This window comes from Tursiops truncatus, chromosome 5 (genome assembly GCF_011762595.2).
Source record: "Tursiops truncatus isolate mTurTru1 chromosome 5, mTurTru1.mat.Y, whole genome shotgun sequence".
NCBI lineage: Eukaryota > Metazoa > Chordata > Mammalia > Artiodactyla > Delphinidae > Tursiops > Tursiops truncatus.
In genome coordinates this window covers 66,252,618-66,270,677 of record NC_047038.1, presented here as the reverse complement: position 1 = coordinate 66,270,677, position 18,060 = coordinate 66,252,618, and the positions used below count along the sequence as shown (strand labels likewise).

At 39.1% G+C, this 18,060-nt stretch overlaps 1 protein-coding gene across 8 annotated transcripts in view; it reads left to right on the top strand.

The window, feature by feature from the left end:
* ATP8A1 (ATPase phospholipid transporting 8A1) overlaps positions 1-18,060 on the top strand; it is a 242,128-nt gene that overhangs the window by 156,313 nt on the left and 67,755 nt on the right. For all 8 annotated transcript variants that reach the window (XM_019928250.3, XM_019928247.3, XM_073805203.1 and 5 more), the window contains one exon: positions 1,853-2,025. In XM_019928250.3, the coding sequence (XP_019783809.1) occupies positions 1,853-2,025 (173 nt within the window). The remainder of the gene's footprint in view (positions 1-1,852; positions 2,026-18,060) is intronic.

The window sequence follows — 18,060 nt, the reverse complement described above, 5'->3', positions numbered from 1 at the left end:
TGTTTTTGCTGGATAATGTAGAGAATGACTAGCTAGTACAGAAATTTAATTCTGAGTTTGGTTTCTTTACTTAGTAGCCATGTGTTTGGGGGCAAGGAAATTAAACTCTAAGTCTCATGCTTATCATCTGCAGAATGGGGACAATAGTTGTGCCTCCTGCACAGGGTTGTAGTAAGTGTTAACTGAAGTACTGTATCTGTGTGTGTAGCCCTTAGAACCATGACTGGTGTGTGGTACATGCTAAATATTGTTTTATTTTATTTTCATTTTTTATCTGTGTATTAATCTGCTTGTTTGTTCATTTCATCTATGGGAATTTGCTTTTAAGACAATCCAGGGTAATCTGCTATGGATAGTCATTGATAAATTTGCTTGCAGAGTCTTGCTGACACTTTTTACCTCCTTTTCTTAAAATTCTCTTGGGCCAAAAATTTCCAGTAGGAAATAGGAGCGTGAGGCCTGTAAATTAAAACAGCTCTTTCTCCCCGACGTAAAGTGTGAACAGAAAATTTTGCAAAGAATGCTGCTATATGGCGGTCCTTCATGTCACTGTGTGGAACAAGGAACAGGGGAAGTGTTAAATGAAGTTCCAGCGTTCGGAGGGTTGGGCATGCTTACTTTACGGTACAACACTGTTCTGTTATTTCGATAAACAGATCCTGAAATTCCAGAACGTAGTGTGAACCACATTTGAAATACGAATGTAGAAACACCTTCAAAAATCCCCAATATAAAATTTTAATTACCTCTGTCTTTGCTTCCCTCTTTGTGAAGATAACTCAAATAACTGTACCACAGTCTTAAATTGGAACAATAATTATGTCTCCTTTGAATATAACAAAAATTATGTATTATTTTTTACTATAGATATATTTTATTATATAAACATAGATTTGTTAAATTTATTATATAAATAACTGCGGGCTCAGATGCTAGCACTCAGAACAAAACTCTAATAGGAAAGTAATTGTTCCTTACATTTCCTTGTGCAGAGCCAGTGTTCTGTGTCTTCATAATGTTAGGGCTGCGTTGAAATAAGAAGCTGTCCCTGTCAGGTTATAGGAAAAGTCTACAGGATCTAGGGAGAAAAATTAAGTATCTTGAAATTTTTTCCCTTTGAAGAGCTGGGAAAGCAATTGTTCTTAACAGAGGGAAACAAATACAACCTCTCTATATAGCTGAGGTGAACAAAGCCTTTCTTGACACTAAAGGTTTTTATTGTGCCTGAAAATGAACTCTTCATTGATGGAAGGGGTTCTTTTATTCAATCCGTCAAGATTACTAGGCCACATGTCACCATCCCCAGCTGAAATACCGCATCATGAAATCGCAATTAAAGTTATAGACGCCAATTCATGAAGTGGCAAGAGATTACAGATACTACATTTCCTCCTCTTGAGAATTAAGTTTCAGTCGCATTGACAACTTCTGAAAGAATACCCATAAATTATTTAAATTATATTCCCCAACTTTTCCCCTTGATTCATAGCTAAGCAATTTTGACTCGTTCAACGTTGTTATGCTTTAACAAGATAATGTACTGAAAATATTTTAAGAAGATTGCGACCGTGTGGTTGGAATAATGAGCAAACATGGCAGGGGAATGGGTGATGTGTAGTCAAGTCCCAGCCGTGCTAGGAACAGGGTATGGCTTTAAGGGAGTCACTCACTTTTTCTGACAATGTTTGTCCAGTCTTCTCTGAGGGGCTTTCGTGAGAATCAGATGAGTAGAGGTATGTGAAAGCAATTTGAAACATAAAAAGCACTAAAAATAACTAAAAGTAGTTGCTGAACAACCTTGGTAGAACAAATGGGAGTAAATGCTGAGGGCATCTCTCGTTTAATTTTACAGGGAACAAGGGAAACTCTCAGTCGTCACTGCACTACCCTTGGTGATGCTCTTCGGAAGGAGAATGACTTTGCTCTTATAATTGATGGGAAAACTCTCAAGTATGCCTTAACTTTTGGAGTACGGCAGTATTTTCTGGACTTAGCTTTGTCGTGCAAAGCTGTTATTTGCTGCAGGTAAGTTCTCCATGGTATTGTCAGATTTCAGTAATGAGCAACTGGATCCTAAGTTCTTGATTTTTAAAGTTCCTTGAAGTTATTTTATCCAGAATCCATAAATGTCAGGTTATTTATTTATTAATTCATTCACTCAGGGTTCACAAACTGGGATAGCATTTATTAGCAGAGTTTTGAAAGTGAGTCCTGACAATCATTAATGATTATTGTTCATAATTCGAATTGGCAGGTTTCTTGCCATTCTGTGTTTATTTACCTGCATTTCCATCCAGGGTTGCTTCTCTAAAGGTTCTGTTTTCTACACTTAAATCTTTGATTCTGTTGCTTGGACTTATTTGGGGGAATGCATGATGGGAGACACTAACTGAATCATTTTCCAAATAGCTGAGCATTTTTCTGAAGGCTGTTTATTGACCATATAATTTTCTGCCCTCTAATTTATAATATTGCCTATATCCTAAATTAAAATCTGTTTTGAGGTATCAAGCCCTACTCCATAGAATTGTATTTTTGTGAACTATTTAGCTCCAATCCTTCCTGAACTTCTTGTCAAAGAATCTTCCTCATGTCTTTGACTAAATTGTTTTAACAAAGTCTTCCTAAAATTTAAAGTATATTTATGACTATGCCCAGTCTCTTCCCCTCTGGTCACCATGAAATGCAAGGATTTTCCTCTTTGCCACCCACTTACTGAATCTTACCAGCTGGTCAGACTAGGCGTTGGATAGCAGTTCTCAAATTGCTTTCTCTTCATGCAAGATGAAATACTAGCAGGGCTTCTGGAGAATTTCTCAGAATCTGTGCTTTTAACATTATCTTTAAAACTGTACTATTGGCAAACTTTATTTGTTTTATAAACTTTATTTGTAAAACTTTATTTTTTCTCTTAAAATATATTTATGAATAAAAGAATCTTCTGCTTTTTAAAACTTTTTTTGGTCCAGGCTTTATTTACTTAAATATCCTGTATATGATATTGTCTCCAAACTTATAAGCCATGCCTTATAGGTATTTCCTAAATTTCAGTGGGTTGTTTTTGTGAAATATAGTTTAAACCATACTTAATAAATATCCTTGATAAGTGTCATTTCAGCCTATAAAATTATACTCAGGGCATTAAGAGTTGCTTATTATTCCTAGGAATCTAATTATTTCATTTAATTTTTCTTCTCTGTGGCATGTATTAATAAATACTATTACTATAAAGCTTTTAGGCAATACAGTGTACAGATATTTAGTATTAGTAATAATCAGACTCTGCTTAACCATGAAGAAAAATTGGAAATTATTTTCTTGACTGTCTTCTTTAAAAAGCATGAGAAGAGGGAGGGGATATGGGGATATACGTACGCATATAGCTGATTCACTTTGTTATACAGCAGAAACTAACACAACATTGTAAAGCAATTATACTCCAACAAAGATGTTAAAAATAAATAAATAAAAATTAAAAGCATGAGGATACTCATGATTTTTTAATATCTGCTTTTCCAGTGATGTTTCTTGGCTCCTTTGTAAATCTCTTGACCATGTTCAACTCTGATGCTCTCCCATCAGGATAATTTTGTGCCAGACTTGGTTGTTTAATCACTTTCATTAACGGAGGCACAAGGATCAACAAAAGATTGCTCAAAAGCACATTAAGTGATATGGCTGTTGGCTCCTATTCAGAAACAGAACGGACCACAGAGCTGTTTAGATAAAATGACGGGTTCCCTTGAGCCTGCATCCGTTCTGTGCCGACTGTGTGCTGGGGAGAGATGCTGCACATACAAGGATGAACAGGACGTCCTGCCTGCTCTCCTTCGTATTTGTGTCTGCCTTGTGTTTTAAGCAGACTCACAGTTGGTTTGAAAGACGTGGGAGGCCGATTTCATCGCCGCTGAGCCTCATTCCTAGAGCATTGCTTAACATGGTACCTCCCACCATTCTTCAAAAAGTCGAACCACAAAATTAAACAATAGCAGAGGGAGAGAAAAACTAGAAAGCAGAGTCCAGGGAGAAAAAAATACGTTCTGTGCTTGTGAAATTCCCTCCTGAGATCCTCGTTCTGGATGCTCACAAGTCACATGGACCTGAGCGCCCCTCCAGGTCCCAGGCCCCTGGGAGGGACACACACTGCCGTGCACGTGCAGCTCTGCTCTGACACTGAGCTTATAAAGATGTGGGTGGCCCCTTCCTCCCTCCATCCTGTTTTATGCATGTTTGAGGACCATGAAGGTCCCTCTGCAGACATTGAGTTTTATTTAGAGTTTTAGGGGTTTTTTTAAGAAGTAAAAAACTTTCCTCTGCTTTTTTCCTCTAATTACCCTCATATTCTCTCTTTTCCCCAAAGACTGTGGTTCAGCTTCCGGTCTGGCTTTGAGAATTCGTCTAAGCCCATAATTACATCAGTGCCACTGCCCGATTTATATCTGTGCACCTTCTTGGCCCGGTGCCGCTTGACATTTAAATTATTGGCACAGACCATCTTCTTGTCATTTAGCTTACTGACCTTGAAGCATAATTTCCATGATGAGTCCTCACTGTGAGGAATAGGTGGGCAGTTCTGCATATCCTTCTTTGCAGTTAAATGCACGCATTCTTACTCCTGGTTTCTCAGATGATTGTAATCTCCTAGCCTCAGGAAATTCTCTATTTTACTCCATTATAAGAAACCCTCTGGATAAATACTGAATATTATTTCAAAATACAGTAGGGCACTGTTTCTCAAATTAGTTTATGTTCATGCTGGTTTTCTAGGTTTTTCCCTCAAAACGACTTTACAGTTTATTTCTTGTCAGTCCACACATGAAGATAATTCAGCATCTTGCTCTTCCTTTGCTAGAGTGGAAGTAGGGGGAAAGCCTCCCTTAATGGATAATGAGGCTCTGGACATTAGCTCCATCTTCAGGATTACATCAGCCACTTGTCTTCCCTGACATTATCAGCATGAAGGGCAGGAGGCAGTTTTTAGTGTTTGCCTAATTGACAGAGTTATAAAGATGAGCGTTTTCCCTGAAGAGTCTACAGTCGAATTGAAAGAAACAGTTGTTCTCTGTCAGTTGTCATGACATCTCTTACTCACCATCAGTTTCTAAAGGGAATACTCAGAGACAGCAATAATCCCCTAGCCCCCAAATTATTCAGGGCTTTGGAGTGCTGGTTTTGGTTTACAGAGTGAAGGTTGCATGTTATACATCAAATAATTTTTTCAATTATGTAAAATCCAAGAAGTAAAATAAAATCTGTTTTTATCAGTCTACCAAGTACTGTATTTTCATAGGTACTGTGCAGGATTTGTTTTCACCACTGTGTGAATTTACCTGTATAACCTGAGTAGTTTTAATAGTAAACATGCATGTTATGTTAAAGGACTTTCTGGTAAGTTTTCCTAGTCCCTTCTTCGGGTACACTGATTTTTACCATTTGGTGTGATCACAGATACTTTTGAAGAACAAATGAAAGCTATGGACGAATTTTACACAGACATGTTAAATTGAATGTACCGCTTCAGGGATTTCACAGACTCCCTGGAACTCCTTGGACAGGTAGAGGGGGAAAAGGCTTGCTCCAGGACTCAGGGAGATTTGATCACACAGCTAAGATCAAGAGCTATTCTACAAACTAACTGTACCAGATAAATACTTTCTCATCTCAGCTGCCAATATTTTATGCCCTAAGGTCTTACAGGTTGTATAATTGATAGAAGGGCACCTTAGCCGGGGATTTATGGAATGCTTGTTCTAGCTTTGCTGCCCTGGCACTTTGGATACCTAATGGAATCACTCTGGCCTTGGTTTTGTGGCCTGTAAAATGAAGAGCTTAGCATGTAGCAGTGATTCAGATATTCCAGGGAGAATGGAGGTCTACAGCAGTTAAGATTGGAGCTTCTCTGGCATAGAAAGGTGGGAAACCCATGCACACAGGCACTCTTCCTGGGTTAGCTTCTTCCAGCTTGAGAGCTACTAGGCCAGGGGACCTCTCCTAGCCCTTTCAGTTTTTGGATGAACCCTACTTCTTTTGGCCACTCTGTGGGAAGAGTCTGTCTACTGCTTGGATCTGCTTAATTCAGGGAAGCATCTGTTCTACCTCTTTTAATATTCCCTCCAGAAGAGAGTGGGAACGTTGCAGTGGAGTATCGCTGTGTGTTAAATAGCATGTGGTTTCAGAGATCCTCGTCAGTTCACATAAGCCAGCCTTTCAAAGAATCTTACATTTTTTCTGTAGTTGTCAGTTTAGCTTAAACATATTTTGAAACTTATGTTCTGTGACAGTTGGTTGAAAATTGGCCTAGAGCCTCCAAGCTTTTAGACTGTCTAGTAATCACCGTTCTTCTACATAATTTATGTACTCATGTCTTCTGAAAAGCAGAAGTGAAATTGAAGTAAGCATTTTTCCCTACTTGCAACATCTCTAATCAAAGTTTAACCCCCTTTTAGGCCCTTTTCCCCATAGTGCATAAGAAAACACTTGACTTCAGTGAGTGTCCTCACTCGGGAGTGGCATTCCAGGCAAAACCTTTCACCTGAGTCCGATCGAGGGGCCCTCCAAGAAGGCGTCTAAAGGGACACCTTGAATACTTTCTGTCATAGCCTGAGAATGTTAAGTAAAGGGTCAAGACAGATCCGCTTCTTGAATCTTTTGGGATTGTCTTAAACTTTAAGGATTTGTCTAAATAAATGTTCTACTTAAAGGGTAGTCATAAAGCACAAATGAAGCTAATAAATGCTCAACAGACATTCCTTTAAAGAAAGAAGTTTGTGAACACGTTGGATGCCAAGCAGATGTTTGGCTTTGAGAAGACTTACAAACGCTTAATGAATGTCAACCGTATATTTGCTTCCAAGAAAATATGAATAAATGTTGGCAATGTTGAGAGAATATTTCTTTCATACATGTATGGCTAAAAGAGGACACACTGAATAAATCTTATAACTTCATAAAATGCCCATATTTTGTGTTAACATAATAATAAGTTGCTCAGCCCTGTTCATCTCATTTGCTTTTCTACCTCCACTGAGTAATGTTAAAGGAAATACATGGCCATATTATAGGCTGGTAGCCAATTATGATGATGTACATCATCAGGGAAGTCCGTATTGGACAGTAAAATATCTAAAAACTTACGAGAAATCTAAATGCTATAGAATCCCACTGTAATTCGTTATATAGTTTTAGATGTGACTCAATTTACATAAACCACCATCACTAACACACAGACACACACTAATTAGAACCACAGATTGTATAATTCTGATAAAACAGAGTTAGACTGTACTGGAAAGTACATCAAGCATAAGTGTAAAGCTCAGTGAATTTTTACAAAGTGAACACACTCCCGTATCAATCACCCAAACGTGACCGGCACCGCAGATGCCCCCTCATGCTTCCTGTATTTTATTATCTTCCCAAGGATAACTGCTAACTTGATTTCCATCACCATCTTTCTTAAGTTATATCTTGTTCATTTCAGTCTTTTTCTGTTTTGTATCTTGCTCATTTGAAGTAAACATGTGTCTTCCATAGCTACATTCAAATTCTTTATGATTCTTTTCTGTTCAGCAGTTTTAAGTACAGAGCTCTGCAGCCTCACACTAAAGGCCTCCCTAAAGCTTTACATCAATCAGTAAATCGGTACTACTCTAATATGTTCTTCAGTCAAATACAGATCCACCTAAGAGATAACTTAAACTTCTCCTTCAGTTCTACAGTGATAGAATGAAAGGACTTAATTTTCCAATTTGCTAAAGACATGGTATATAGAATCCACGGCATTATCTGATCTGTCAAACTACTGATCGCACCATGTGGGAAAGGGAAGCAGAGTTAGTTTGGTATAACTGGTTCTCCTTGAACCCTTCATAGTTTCTATTGATTATCTTCTTGTTAATAAACCTATCTGAGCGATCCCCACTTAGGGAAAATTAAAGGCTTAGTGTCTTGATCCAGACTAGAGTTCCAGGAGTTGAGATTATGTAGAATAGTAAGTCATGGCTGTCTAGAAGCTGTGTGACATGGAGTGGAGAAAAGAGAGACAAAATCCTAGCAGAAATGATCCTTGGAAAACAAAAGGCATATTGCCAAGAGAGCAGTGAGAGAAACAACAAATGCATGTAATATGATGGGCTTTATTTTTTTAATGTAATTTTTTAACATCTTTATTAGAGTATAATTGCTTTACAATGGTGTGTCAGTTTCTGCTTTATAACAAGGTGAATCAGTTATACATATACATATCTCTTCCCTCTTGCATCTTTCTCCCTCCCACCCTCCCTATCCCACCCCTCTGGTGGTCACAAAGCACTGAGCTGATCTCCCTGTGCTATGCAGCTGCTTCCCACTAGCTATCTATTTTACGTTTGGTAGTGTATATATGTCCATGCTACTCTCGCACTTTGTCCCAGCTTACCCTTCCTTCTCCCTGTATCCTCAAGTCCATTCTCTAGTAGGTCTGCATCTTTATTCCTGTCTTGCCCCTAGGTTCTTCTGACCATTTTCTCTTTTTTTTTTTTTTTTTTTACATTCCATATATATGTGTTAGCATATGGTATTTGTTTTTCTCTTTCTGACTTACTTCACTGTATGACAGTCTCTAGGCCATCCACCTCACTACAAATAACTCAGTTTCATTCCTTTTTATGACTGAGTAATATTCCATTGTATATATGTGCCACATCATCTTTATCCATTCATCTGTAGATAGACACTTAGGTTGCTTCCATGTCCTGGCTATTGTAAACAGAGCTGCAATGAACATTTTGGTACATGACTCTTTTTGAATTATTGGTAGTGTATATATGTCCAGGTTTTCTCAGGGTATATGCCCAGTAGTGGGATTGCTGTGTCCTATGGTAATTCTATTTTTAGTTTTTTAAGGAACCTCCATACTGTTCTCCATAATGGCTGTGTCAATTTACATTCCCACCAACAGTGCAAGAGAGTTCCCTTTTCTCCACACCCTCTTCAGCATTTATTGTTTGTAGATTTTTTGATGATGGCCATTCTGACTGGTGTGAGATGGTATCTCATTGTAGTTTTGATTTGCATTACTCTAATGATTAATGATGTTGAGCATTCTTTCATGTGTTTGTTGGGAATCTATATATCTTCTTTGGAGAAATGTCTATTTAGGTCTTCTGCCCATTTTTGGATTGGGTTGTTTGTTTTTTTGATATTGAGCTGCATGAGTTGCTTGTATGTTTTGGAGATTAATCCTTTGTCAGTTGCTTCATTTACAAATATTTTCTCCCATTCTGAGGGTTGTCTTTTCATCTTGTTTATGGTCTCCTTTGCTGTGCAAAAGCTTTTAAGTTTCATTAGGTCCCACTTGTTTATTTTTGTTTTTATTTCCATTTGTCTAGGACATGGGTCAAAAAGGATATTGCTGTGATTTATGTCATAGAGTGTTCTGCCTATGTTTTCCTCTAAGAGTTTGATGGTGTCTGGCCTTACATTTAGGTCTTTAATCCATTTTGAGTTTATTTTTGTGTATGGTGTTAGGGAGTGTTCTAATTTCATTCTTTTACATATAGCTGTCCAGTGTTCCCAGAACCACTTATTGAAGAGGATGTCTTTTCTGCACTGTATATTCTTGCCTCCTTTATCAAAGATAAGGTGACCATATGTGTGTGGGTTTATCTCTGGGCTTTCTGTCCTGTTCCATTGATCTACGTTTCTGTTTTTGTGCCAGTACCATACTGTCTTGATTACTGTAGCTTTGTAGTACAGTCTGAAGTCAGGGAGCCTGATTCCTCCAGCTCCGTTTTTCTTTCTCAATATTGCTTTGGCTATTCGGGGTCTTTTGTGTTTGCATACAAATTGTGAAATTTTTTGTTCTCGTTCTGTGAAAAATGCCAGTGGTCATTTGATAGGGATTGCATTGAATCTGTAGATTGCCTTGGGTAGTAGAGTCATTTTCACAATGTTGATTCTTCCAATCCAAGAACATGGTATATCTCTCCATCTATTTGTATCACCTTTAATTTCTTTCATCAGTGTCTTCTAATTTTCTGCATACAGGTCTTTTGTCTCCTTAGGTAGGTTTATTCCTAGATATTTTATTCTTTCTGTTGCAATGGTAAATGGGAGTGTTTTCTTAATTTCACTTTCAGATTTTTCATCATTAGTGTATAGGAATGCAAGAGATTTCTGTACATTAATTTTGCATCCTACTACTTTACCAAATTCATTGATTAGCTCTAGTAGTTTTCTGGTAGCAATCTTTAGGATTCTCTATGTATAGTATCATGTCATCTGCAAACAGTGACAGCTTTACTTCTTCTTTTCCGATTTGGATTCCTTTTATTTCTTTTTCTTCTCTGATTGCTGTGGCTAAAACTTCCAAAACTATGTTGAATACTAGTGGTGAGAGTGGGCAACCTTGTCTTGTTCCTGATCTTAGTGGAAATGGTTTCAGTTTTTCACCATTGAGGATGATGTTGGCTGTGGGTTTGTCATATATGGCCTTTATTATGTTGAGGTAAGTTCCCTCTATGCCTACTTTCTGCAGGGTTTTTATCATAAATGGGTGTTGAATTTTGTCGAAAGCTTTCTCTGCATCTATTGAGATGATCCTATGGTTTTTCTCCTTCAATTTGTTAATATGGTTTATCACATTGACTGATTTGTGTATACTGAAGAATCCTTGCATTCCTGGGATAAACCCCACTTGATCATAGTGTATGATCCTTTTAATGTGCTGTTGGATTCTGTTTGCCAGTATTTTGTTGAGGATTTTTGCATCTCTGTTCATCGGTGATATTGGCCTGTAGTTTTCTCTCTTTGTGACATCTTTGTTTCGGTGTCAGAGTGATGGTGGCCTCGCAGAATGAGTTTGGGAGTGTTCCTCCTCTGCTATATTTTGGAAGAGTTTGAGGATAGGTGTTAGCTCTTCTCTAAATGTTTGATAGAATTCGCCTGTGAAGCCATCTGGTCCTGGGCTTTTGTTGGAAGATTTTTAATCACAGTTTCAATTTCAGTGCTTGTGATTAATCTGTTCATATTTTCTATTTCTTTCTGGTTCAGTCTCGGAAGGTTATGCATTTCTAAGAATTTGTCCATTTTTTCCTGGTTGCCCATTTTATTGGCATATAGTTGCTTGTAGTAATCTGTCATGATCCTTTGTATTTCTGCAGTGTCAGTTGTTACTTCTCCTTTTTCATTTCTAATTCTATTGATTTGAGTCTTCTCCCTTTTTTTCTTGAGGAGTCTGGCTAATGGTTTATCAATTTTATCTTCTCAAAGAACCAGCTTTTAGTTTTATTGATCTTTGCTATCGTTTCCTTCATTTAATTTCTGACCTGTTCTCTATGATTTCTTTCCTTCTGCTAACTTTGGGGTTTTTTGTTCTTCTTTCTCTCATTGCTTTAGGTGTTAGGTTAGGTTGTTTATTTGAGATGTTTCTTGTTTCTTGAGGTAGGCTTGTATAGCTATGAATTTCCCTTTTAGAACTGCTTTCGCTGCATACCATAGATTTTGGGTCGTCGTGTTTTCATTGTCATTTGTTTATAGGTGTTTTTTGATTTCTTCAGTGATCTCTTTACTATTAAGTAGTGTATTGTTTAGCCTCCATGTGTTTGTATTTCTTACAGATTTCTCCTATAATTGATATCTAGTCTCATAGCGTTTTGGTCAGAAAAGATACTTGATACGATTTCAACTTTCTTAAATTTACCAAGGCTTGATTTGTGACCCAAGATATGATCTATCTGGGAGAATGTTCCATGAGCACTTGAGAAAAATGTGTATTCTGTTGTTTTTGGATGGAATGTCCTATAAATATCAATTAAGTCCATCTTGTTTAATGTAACATTTAAAGCTTGTGTTTCCTTATTTATTTTTATTTTTGATGATCTGTCTATTGGTGAAAGTGGGGTGTTAAAGTCCCCTACTATGATTGTGTTACTGTCGATTTCCCCTTTTATGGCTATTAGTATTTGCCTTATTTATTGAGGTGCTCCTATGTCGTTTGCATAAATATTTGCAATTGTTATATCTTCTTCTTGGATTGATCCCTTGATCATTATGTAGTATCCTTCTTGGTCTCTTGTAATAGCCTTTGTTTTAAAGTCTATTTCATCTGTTATGAGAATTGCTACTCCAGCTTTCTTTTGATTTCCATTTGCATGGAATATCTTTTTCCATCCCCTCACTTTCAGTCTGTATGTGTCCCTAAGTCTGAAATGGGTCTTTTGTAGACAGCATATATATGGGTCTTGTTTTTGTATCCATTCAGCCAGTCTATCTCTTTTGGTTGGAGCATTTAATCCATTTACTTTTAAGGTAATTATCAAATTGTGTGTTCCTATTGCCATTTTCTTAATTGTTTTGGGTTTATTATTGTAGGTCTTTTCCTTCTCTTGTGTTTCCTGCCTAGAGAAGTTCCTTTAGCATTTGTTGTAGAGCTGGCTTGGTGGTGCTGAATTCTCTTACTTTTGCTTGTCTGTAAAGCTTTTAATTTCTCCGTCAAATCTGAATGAGATCCTTGCTGGGTAGAGTAATCTTGGTTGTAGGTTTTTGTCTTTCATCACTTTAAATATGTCCTGCCAGTCCCTTCTGGCTTGCAGAGTTTCTGCTGAAAGATCAGCTGTTAACCTTATGGGGATTCCCTTATGTGTTACTTGTTTTTCCCTTGCTGCTTTTAATATTTGTTCTTTGTACTTCATTTTTGATAGTTTGATTAATGTGTGTCTTGGCGTGTTTCTCCTTGGATTTTTCCTGTATGGGACTCTCTGTGCTTCCTGGACTTGATTAACTATTTCCTTTCCCATATTAGGGAAGTTTTCAACTATGATCTCTTCAAATTTTTTCCCAGTCCCTTTCTTTTTCTCTCCTTCTGGGATTCCTATAATTCGAATATTGGTGCATTTAATGTTGTCACAGAGGTCTCTGAGACTGTCCTCAATTCTTTTCATTCTTTTTTCTTTATTCTGCTCTGCAGTACTTATTTCCACTATTTTATCTTCCAGGTCACTTATCTGTTCTTCTGCCTCCGTCATTCTGCTATTGATCCCTTCTAGAGAATTTTTAATTTCATTTATTGTGTTGTTCATCTCCGTTTGTTTGCTCTTTAGTTCTTCTAGGTCCTTGTTAAACGTTTCTTGTATTTTCTCCATTCTGTTTCCAAGATTTTGGATCATCTTTACTATCGTTATTCTGAATTCTTTTTCAGGTAGACTGCCTATTTCCTCTTCATTTGTTAGGTCTGGTGGGTTTTTGCCTTGCTCCTTCATCTGTTGTGTGTTTCTCTGTCTTCTCATTTTGCTTAACTTACTGTTTGGGGTCCCGTTTTCGCAGGCTGCAGGTTCATAGTTTCCGTTGTTTTTGGTGTCTGTCCCCAGTGGCTAAGGTTGGTTCAGTGGGTTGTATAGGCTTCCTGGTTGAGGGGACTAGTGCCTGTGTTCTGGTGTATGAGGCTGGATCTTGTCTTTCTGGTGGGCAGGTCCATGTCTGGTGGTTTGTTTTGAGGTGTCTGTGGCCTTATTATGATTTTAGGCAGCCTCTGTGCTAATGGATGGGGTTGTGTTCCTGTCTTGCTAGTTGTTTGGCATAGGGTGTCCAGCACTGTAGCTTGCTGGTCGTTGAGTGGAGCTGGGTGTTGGTGTTGAGATGGAGATCTTTGGGAGATTTTCACCGTTTGATGTTACGTGGAGCTGGGAGGTCTCTTGTGGACCAGTGTCCTGAAGTTGGCTCTCCCACATCAGTGGCACAGCCGTGACACCTGTCTGGAGCACCAGGAGCCTGTTCTCCATATGGCTTAGAATAAAAGGGAGAAAAAAAGACGGAAAGAAAGAAAGAAAGAAAGAAAGAAAGAAAGAAAGAAAGAAAGAAAAGAAAAGAAAGTAAAATAAAAATCAATTTATTAAAATAAAAAATAAGTATTAAAAAAATTTTTATGTAATAAAAAAAATAAAAATGTACAGACAGAACCCTAGGACAAATGGTGAAAGCAAAGCTATACAGAGAAAATCACACACAGAAGCATACACATACATACTCACAAAAAGAGAAAAAGGGAAAAAATATATATATATAATTGCTCCCAAAGCCCATCTCCTCAATTTGGGATGATTCTTTGTCTCTTCAGGTATTCCACAGATGCAGGGTACATCAAGTTGATTGAGGAGATTTAATCCACTGCTTCTGAGGCTGCTGGGAGAGATTTCCCTTTCTCTTCTTTGTTCTCACAGCTCCCGGGGCTCAGCTTTGGATTTGGCCCCGCCTCTGCGTGTAGGTCGCCAGAGGGCGTCTGTTCTTCGCTCAGACAGGATGGGGTTAAAGGAGCAGCTGATTTGGGGGCTCTGGCTCACTCAGGCCAGGGGGAGGGAAGGGTCCGGATGCGGGGCGAGCCTGCGGCGGCAGAGGCCGGCGTGACATTGCACCAGCCTGAGAGGCGCGCCATGCATTCTCCCGGGGAGGTTGTCCCTGGATCCTGGGACCCTGGCAGTGGTGGGCTGCACAGGCTCCCCGGAAGGAAGGGAGGTGTGGAGAGTGACCTGTGCTCGCACACAGGCTTCTTGGTGGCAGCAGCAGCAGCCTTAGCGTCTCATACCCGTCTCTGGGGTCCGCGCTGATAGCCGCGGCTTGCGCCCGTTTCTGGAGCTCCTTTAAGCAGCGCTCTTCATCCCCTCTCCTCGCGCACCAGGAAACAGAGGCAAGAAAAAGTCTCTTGTCTCTTCGGCAGCACCAGATTTTTTCCCGGACTCCCTCCCGGCTAGCTGTGGCGCACTAACCCCTTCAGGCTATGTTCACGCCGCCAACCCCAGTCCTCTCCCTGGGATCCGACCAAAGCCCGAGCCTCAGCTCCCAGCCGAGCAGACAAGCCTCTCGGGCTGGTGAGTGCTGGTCGGCACCGATCCTCTGTGCAGGAATCTCTCTGCTTTGCCCTCCGCACCCCTGTTGCTGCGCTCTCCGCTGTGGCTCCGAAGCTTACCCCCTCCACAACCCACAGTCTCCGCCCGCGAAGGGGCTTCCTAGTGTGGGGAAACCTTGCCTCCTTCACAGCTCCCTCCCACTGGTGCAGGTCCCATCCCTATTCTTTTGTCTCTGTTTGTTCTTTTTTCTTTTGCCCTACCCAGGTACGTGGGGATTTTCTTGCCTTTTGGGAGGGCTGAGGTCTTCTGCCAGCGTTCAGTAGGTGTTCTGTAGGAGTTGTTCCACATGTAGATGTATTTCTGATGTATTTGTGGGGAGGAAGGCAATCTCCGCGTCTTACTCTTCCGCCGTCTTGAAGCTCCTCCTGATGGGCTTTATATTGAGGCACGAAAGAAGAGATGATTCCACGTAGCATTTTCCAAGAGGGAACATTAAAATGGAGCAAGGGTGGGCAAACTTTTTCTGTAAAGAGCCAGATAGTAAGTATTTCAGGCTTTGCAAGCCATACAGTCTCTGCCACAACTACTTAACTCTGACAGTGTGGTTTGAAAGCAGCTCTAGACGATATGTAAGTGAATGGGTGTGGCTATGATCTCATAAGACTTTATGTAAAAATAGGATGCTGCCTGGATTTGACCCTCAGGCCATAGTTAGCCAACCCATTATGGAATGTCGATTGCTCATGAATGAACAGTAAAGGGAGTCGATTTTGACACATCTTTTCTGTAATATTGATGGAGTTCACCCCAGACTCCCGAGTCTGTAATTTATAGGCTCTTTCTTTTATTTTCTTGAAAACTGAGACATTTGCCCATCTCTCCTCACCTGGCATGTTTCCCTTCCTCCATGATTCCTCATGATTCCTCAAAAATGACTGATATTCTTTCTGTGGTGACAGCTGCACAGTCTGGCATCTCCATTCAATCTTTCTGTGCCCTTGGATTCAAGAAAATTCCTTAAAATGTGGATATTTCCTGAAGTCAATTTGTTTTAAAATGAAGTGTCAATAGCAAGAGATACATGAGGAACCCAGGACCACAAACATGGATCCTGCTCTGTCACCCCAGTGCCTTCCCTCTAGGGGGAGGTGCCAGCAAGGTGCTAGAAGACAAGGGCAGCCAAGGAATCAAGGTGGAAGATATGCCAGCTCACCTTCTCCCTAAGCTGGAAGCATCGTGGAATCTTGAACTAAAGGAAATTCTTCTTGGATTTTTATATATTATTTTAGTGTTTGCCCTTCATCACCAGTCACTTTTCACTCCTCTTTAGACAAACAGTCTCAAGTATTTAATATGTTCCCATCCATCTGCAATACTTTATTTGTATATCTGTGTAGCTATGAAAAATATATAATATTGTTATATGTGATTCGATTTGAGGAATAAACACGTATTTATAATGACATTCCATCATAAATTTTTTGACTTGTTTATTTTTCTGCATGTTTCTGAGACCTTTTCATGTTACCATATGTAGGACAAGTTCATTTCTTCTCACCACCGCTTACTATTTTCCTGATGAATATACACCATTTTATTTATCTCTTATAGTGATAGCCGCATGAGTTGACCCTAAATCTTTACTACCACAGAAAGTGCTGAAATGAATATCCAATGTATGCACCCACACAAGTGTTCTTCTAGGATATATACTTAGGAATGGGAGTGCTTGGCTGTGGGAAATATATATATATATTTCAGTTCAGTCAGAATTGTCTCATTGCTCCAAAATAGCTGCACTAGTGTGTACTCCCATATCCATGTAGGAAGGTTGCTGTTTCCCTAAACACCTTATTCCTTATTTTATAACTTTGCCAGTTTGATGTTTGAAAAGTAGCACCTTGTTTTGATTTTTGTTTCTGTGATTACTAGGGAGATTGAGTAGTTCTTTATTTAACAATTTACCTCTCTGGATTTCTGCTCTTGAAGTCCTTTCTTTCTTTCTTCCTTCCTTCCTTCCTTCCTTCCTCCCTCCCTCCCTCCCTCCCTCCCTCCCCCTCCCTCCCTCCCTCCATCCCTCCCTCCCTCCCTCCCCCCTCCCTCCCTCCCTCCCTTCCTTCCAGTGTTTTTCAAGAACCCGTTATGTGCCAGGCACCTGTATATGTGCTATAAATAGAGCAGTGAACAATAGAAAAAAATACTCCCTGCCTTCACATTGTAGCTATTATTCAATAAAATAAATACACATACGCATATTCAAAAGGCAATAAGTGCTGTGTGTCTGTGGATAGTAACAATTTATTATATATCAGACAGACATATAAAGTCAGTGGTAACACTTGCTATGAAGAAAAGTAGCACATTGAAAAAGGATAGGGATACAGAGCTTTCTCTTGTGTTTCCTGTATTTCTTTCTGCCTACGTACTAGAATTCTTTGTGTGTTTTGGATATCAATTCTTTGTTGAGTATAGACATGGCAGATATCTTCTCATCTGATTCCCTTCTTAATTCTGCCTGTGGTATTCTTCCTTGAACAGAAGTCATTGACCTTGAGATAGTCAAATTCCATTAATTTTTCCCTTTATGGTTTGTGCTTTGGAGATAGTAAGAACTTCTCACTCACAAAGGTATTCTCCAACATTTCCTACTGTTAACTTTATGGCGTTTTGTTTTTTGGATAGGTCTTTAAGCTTATTTTTTTATATCTGTATTGTGAATGAGAAGGGATCCAGTGTTATTCGTTTTTACATAGTGAGCAAATTCTCCCAACACTGCTTATTAAACAGTCCACCCTTTTCTTCTGTTTGTAATGCCAGATGATCCAGAACTCAAGCTCCAGAGCCAGACTTTCCAGAGTCTAAGTCCAGGCTCCACCTCTTATTAGCTGAGTAGCACATTGCTTAACTTCTCCAGCTTCAGTTTTCTTCATCTTTGAAATAGAGATAAAAATAATTGTCCTCCTGGAATTGTGAGGAATAAATGGATTAATATATGTACTCAGTGCATTATTTAAATTATGCTTCTCTTAGAAATGCTATCAAATTTTCTTTTATATAGCTAATTGAACATTTCTGATGAGAGGAATACTATAAAGATTTCTCTTTGACCACTGTGGCCTTTTCTGTGACCTAAATTCTATTCTGTCTGGTATTAAAATTGCTAACCTGGCTTTCCTTTGTTTCGTACGGGCCTTGTCTTTTTTTTCTCCACTAAACCCTTATGTTCAATCCTTCTGTATAA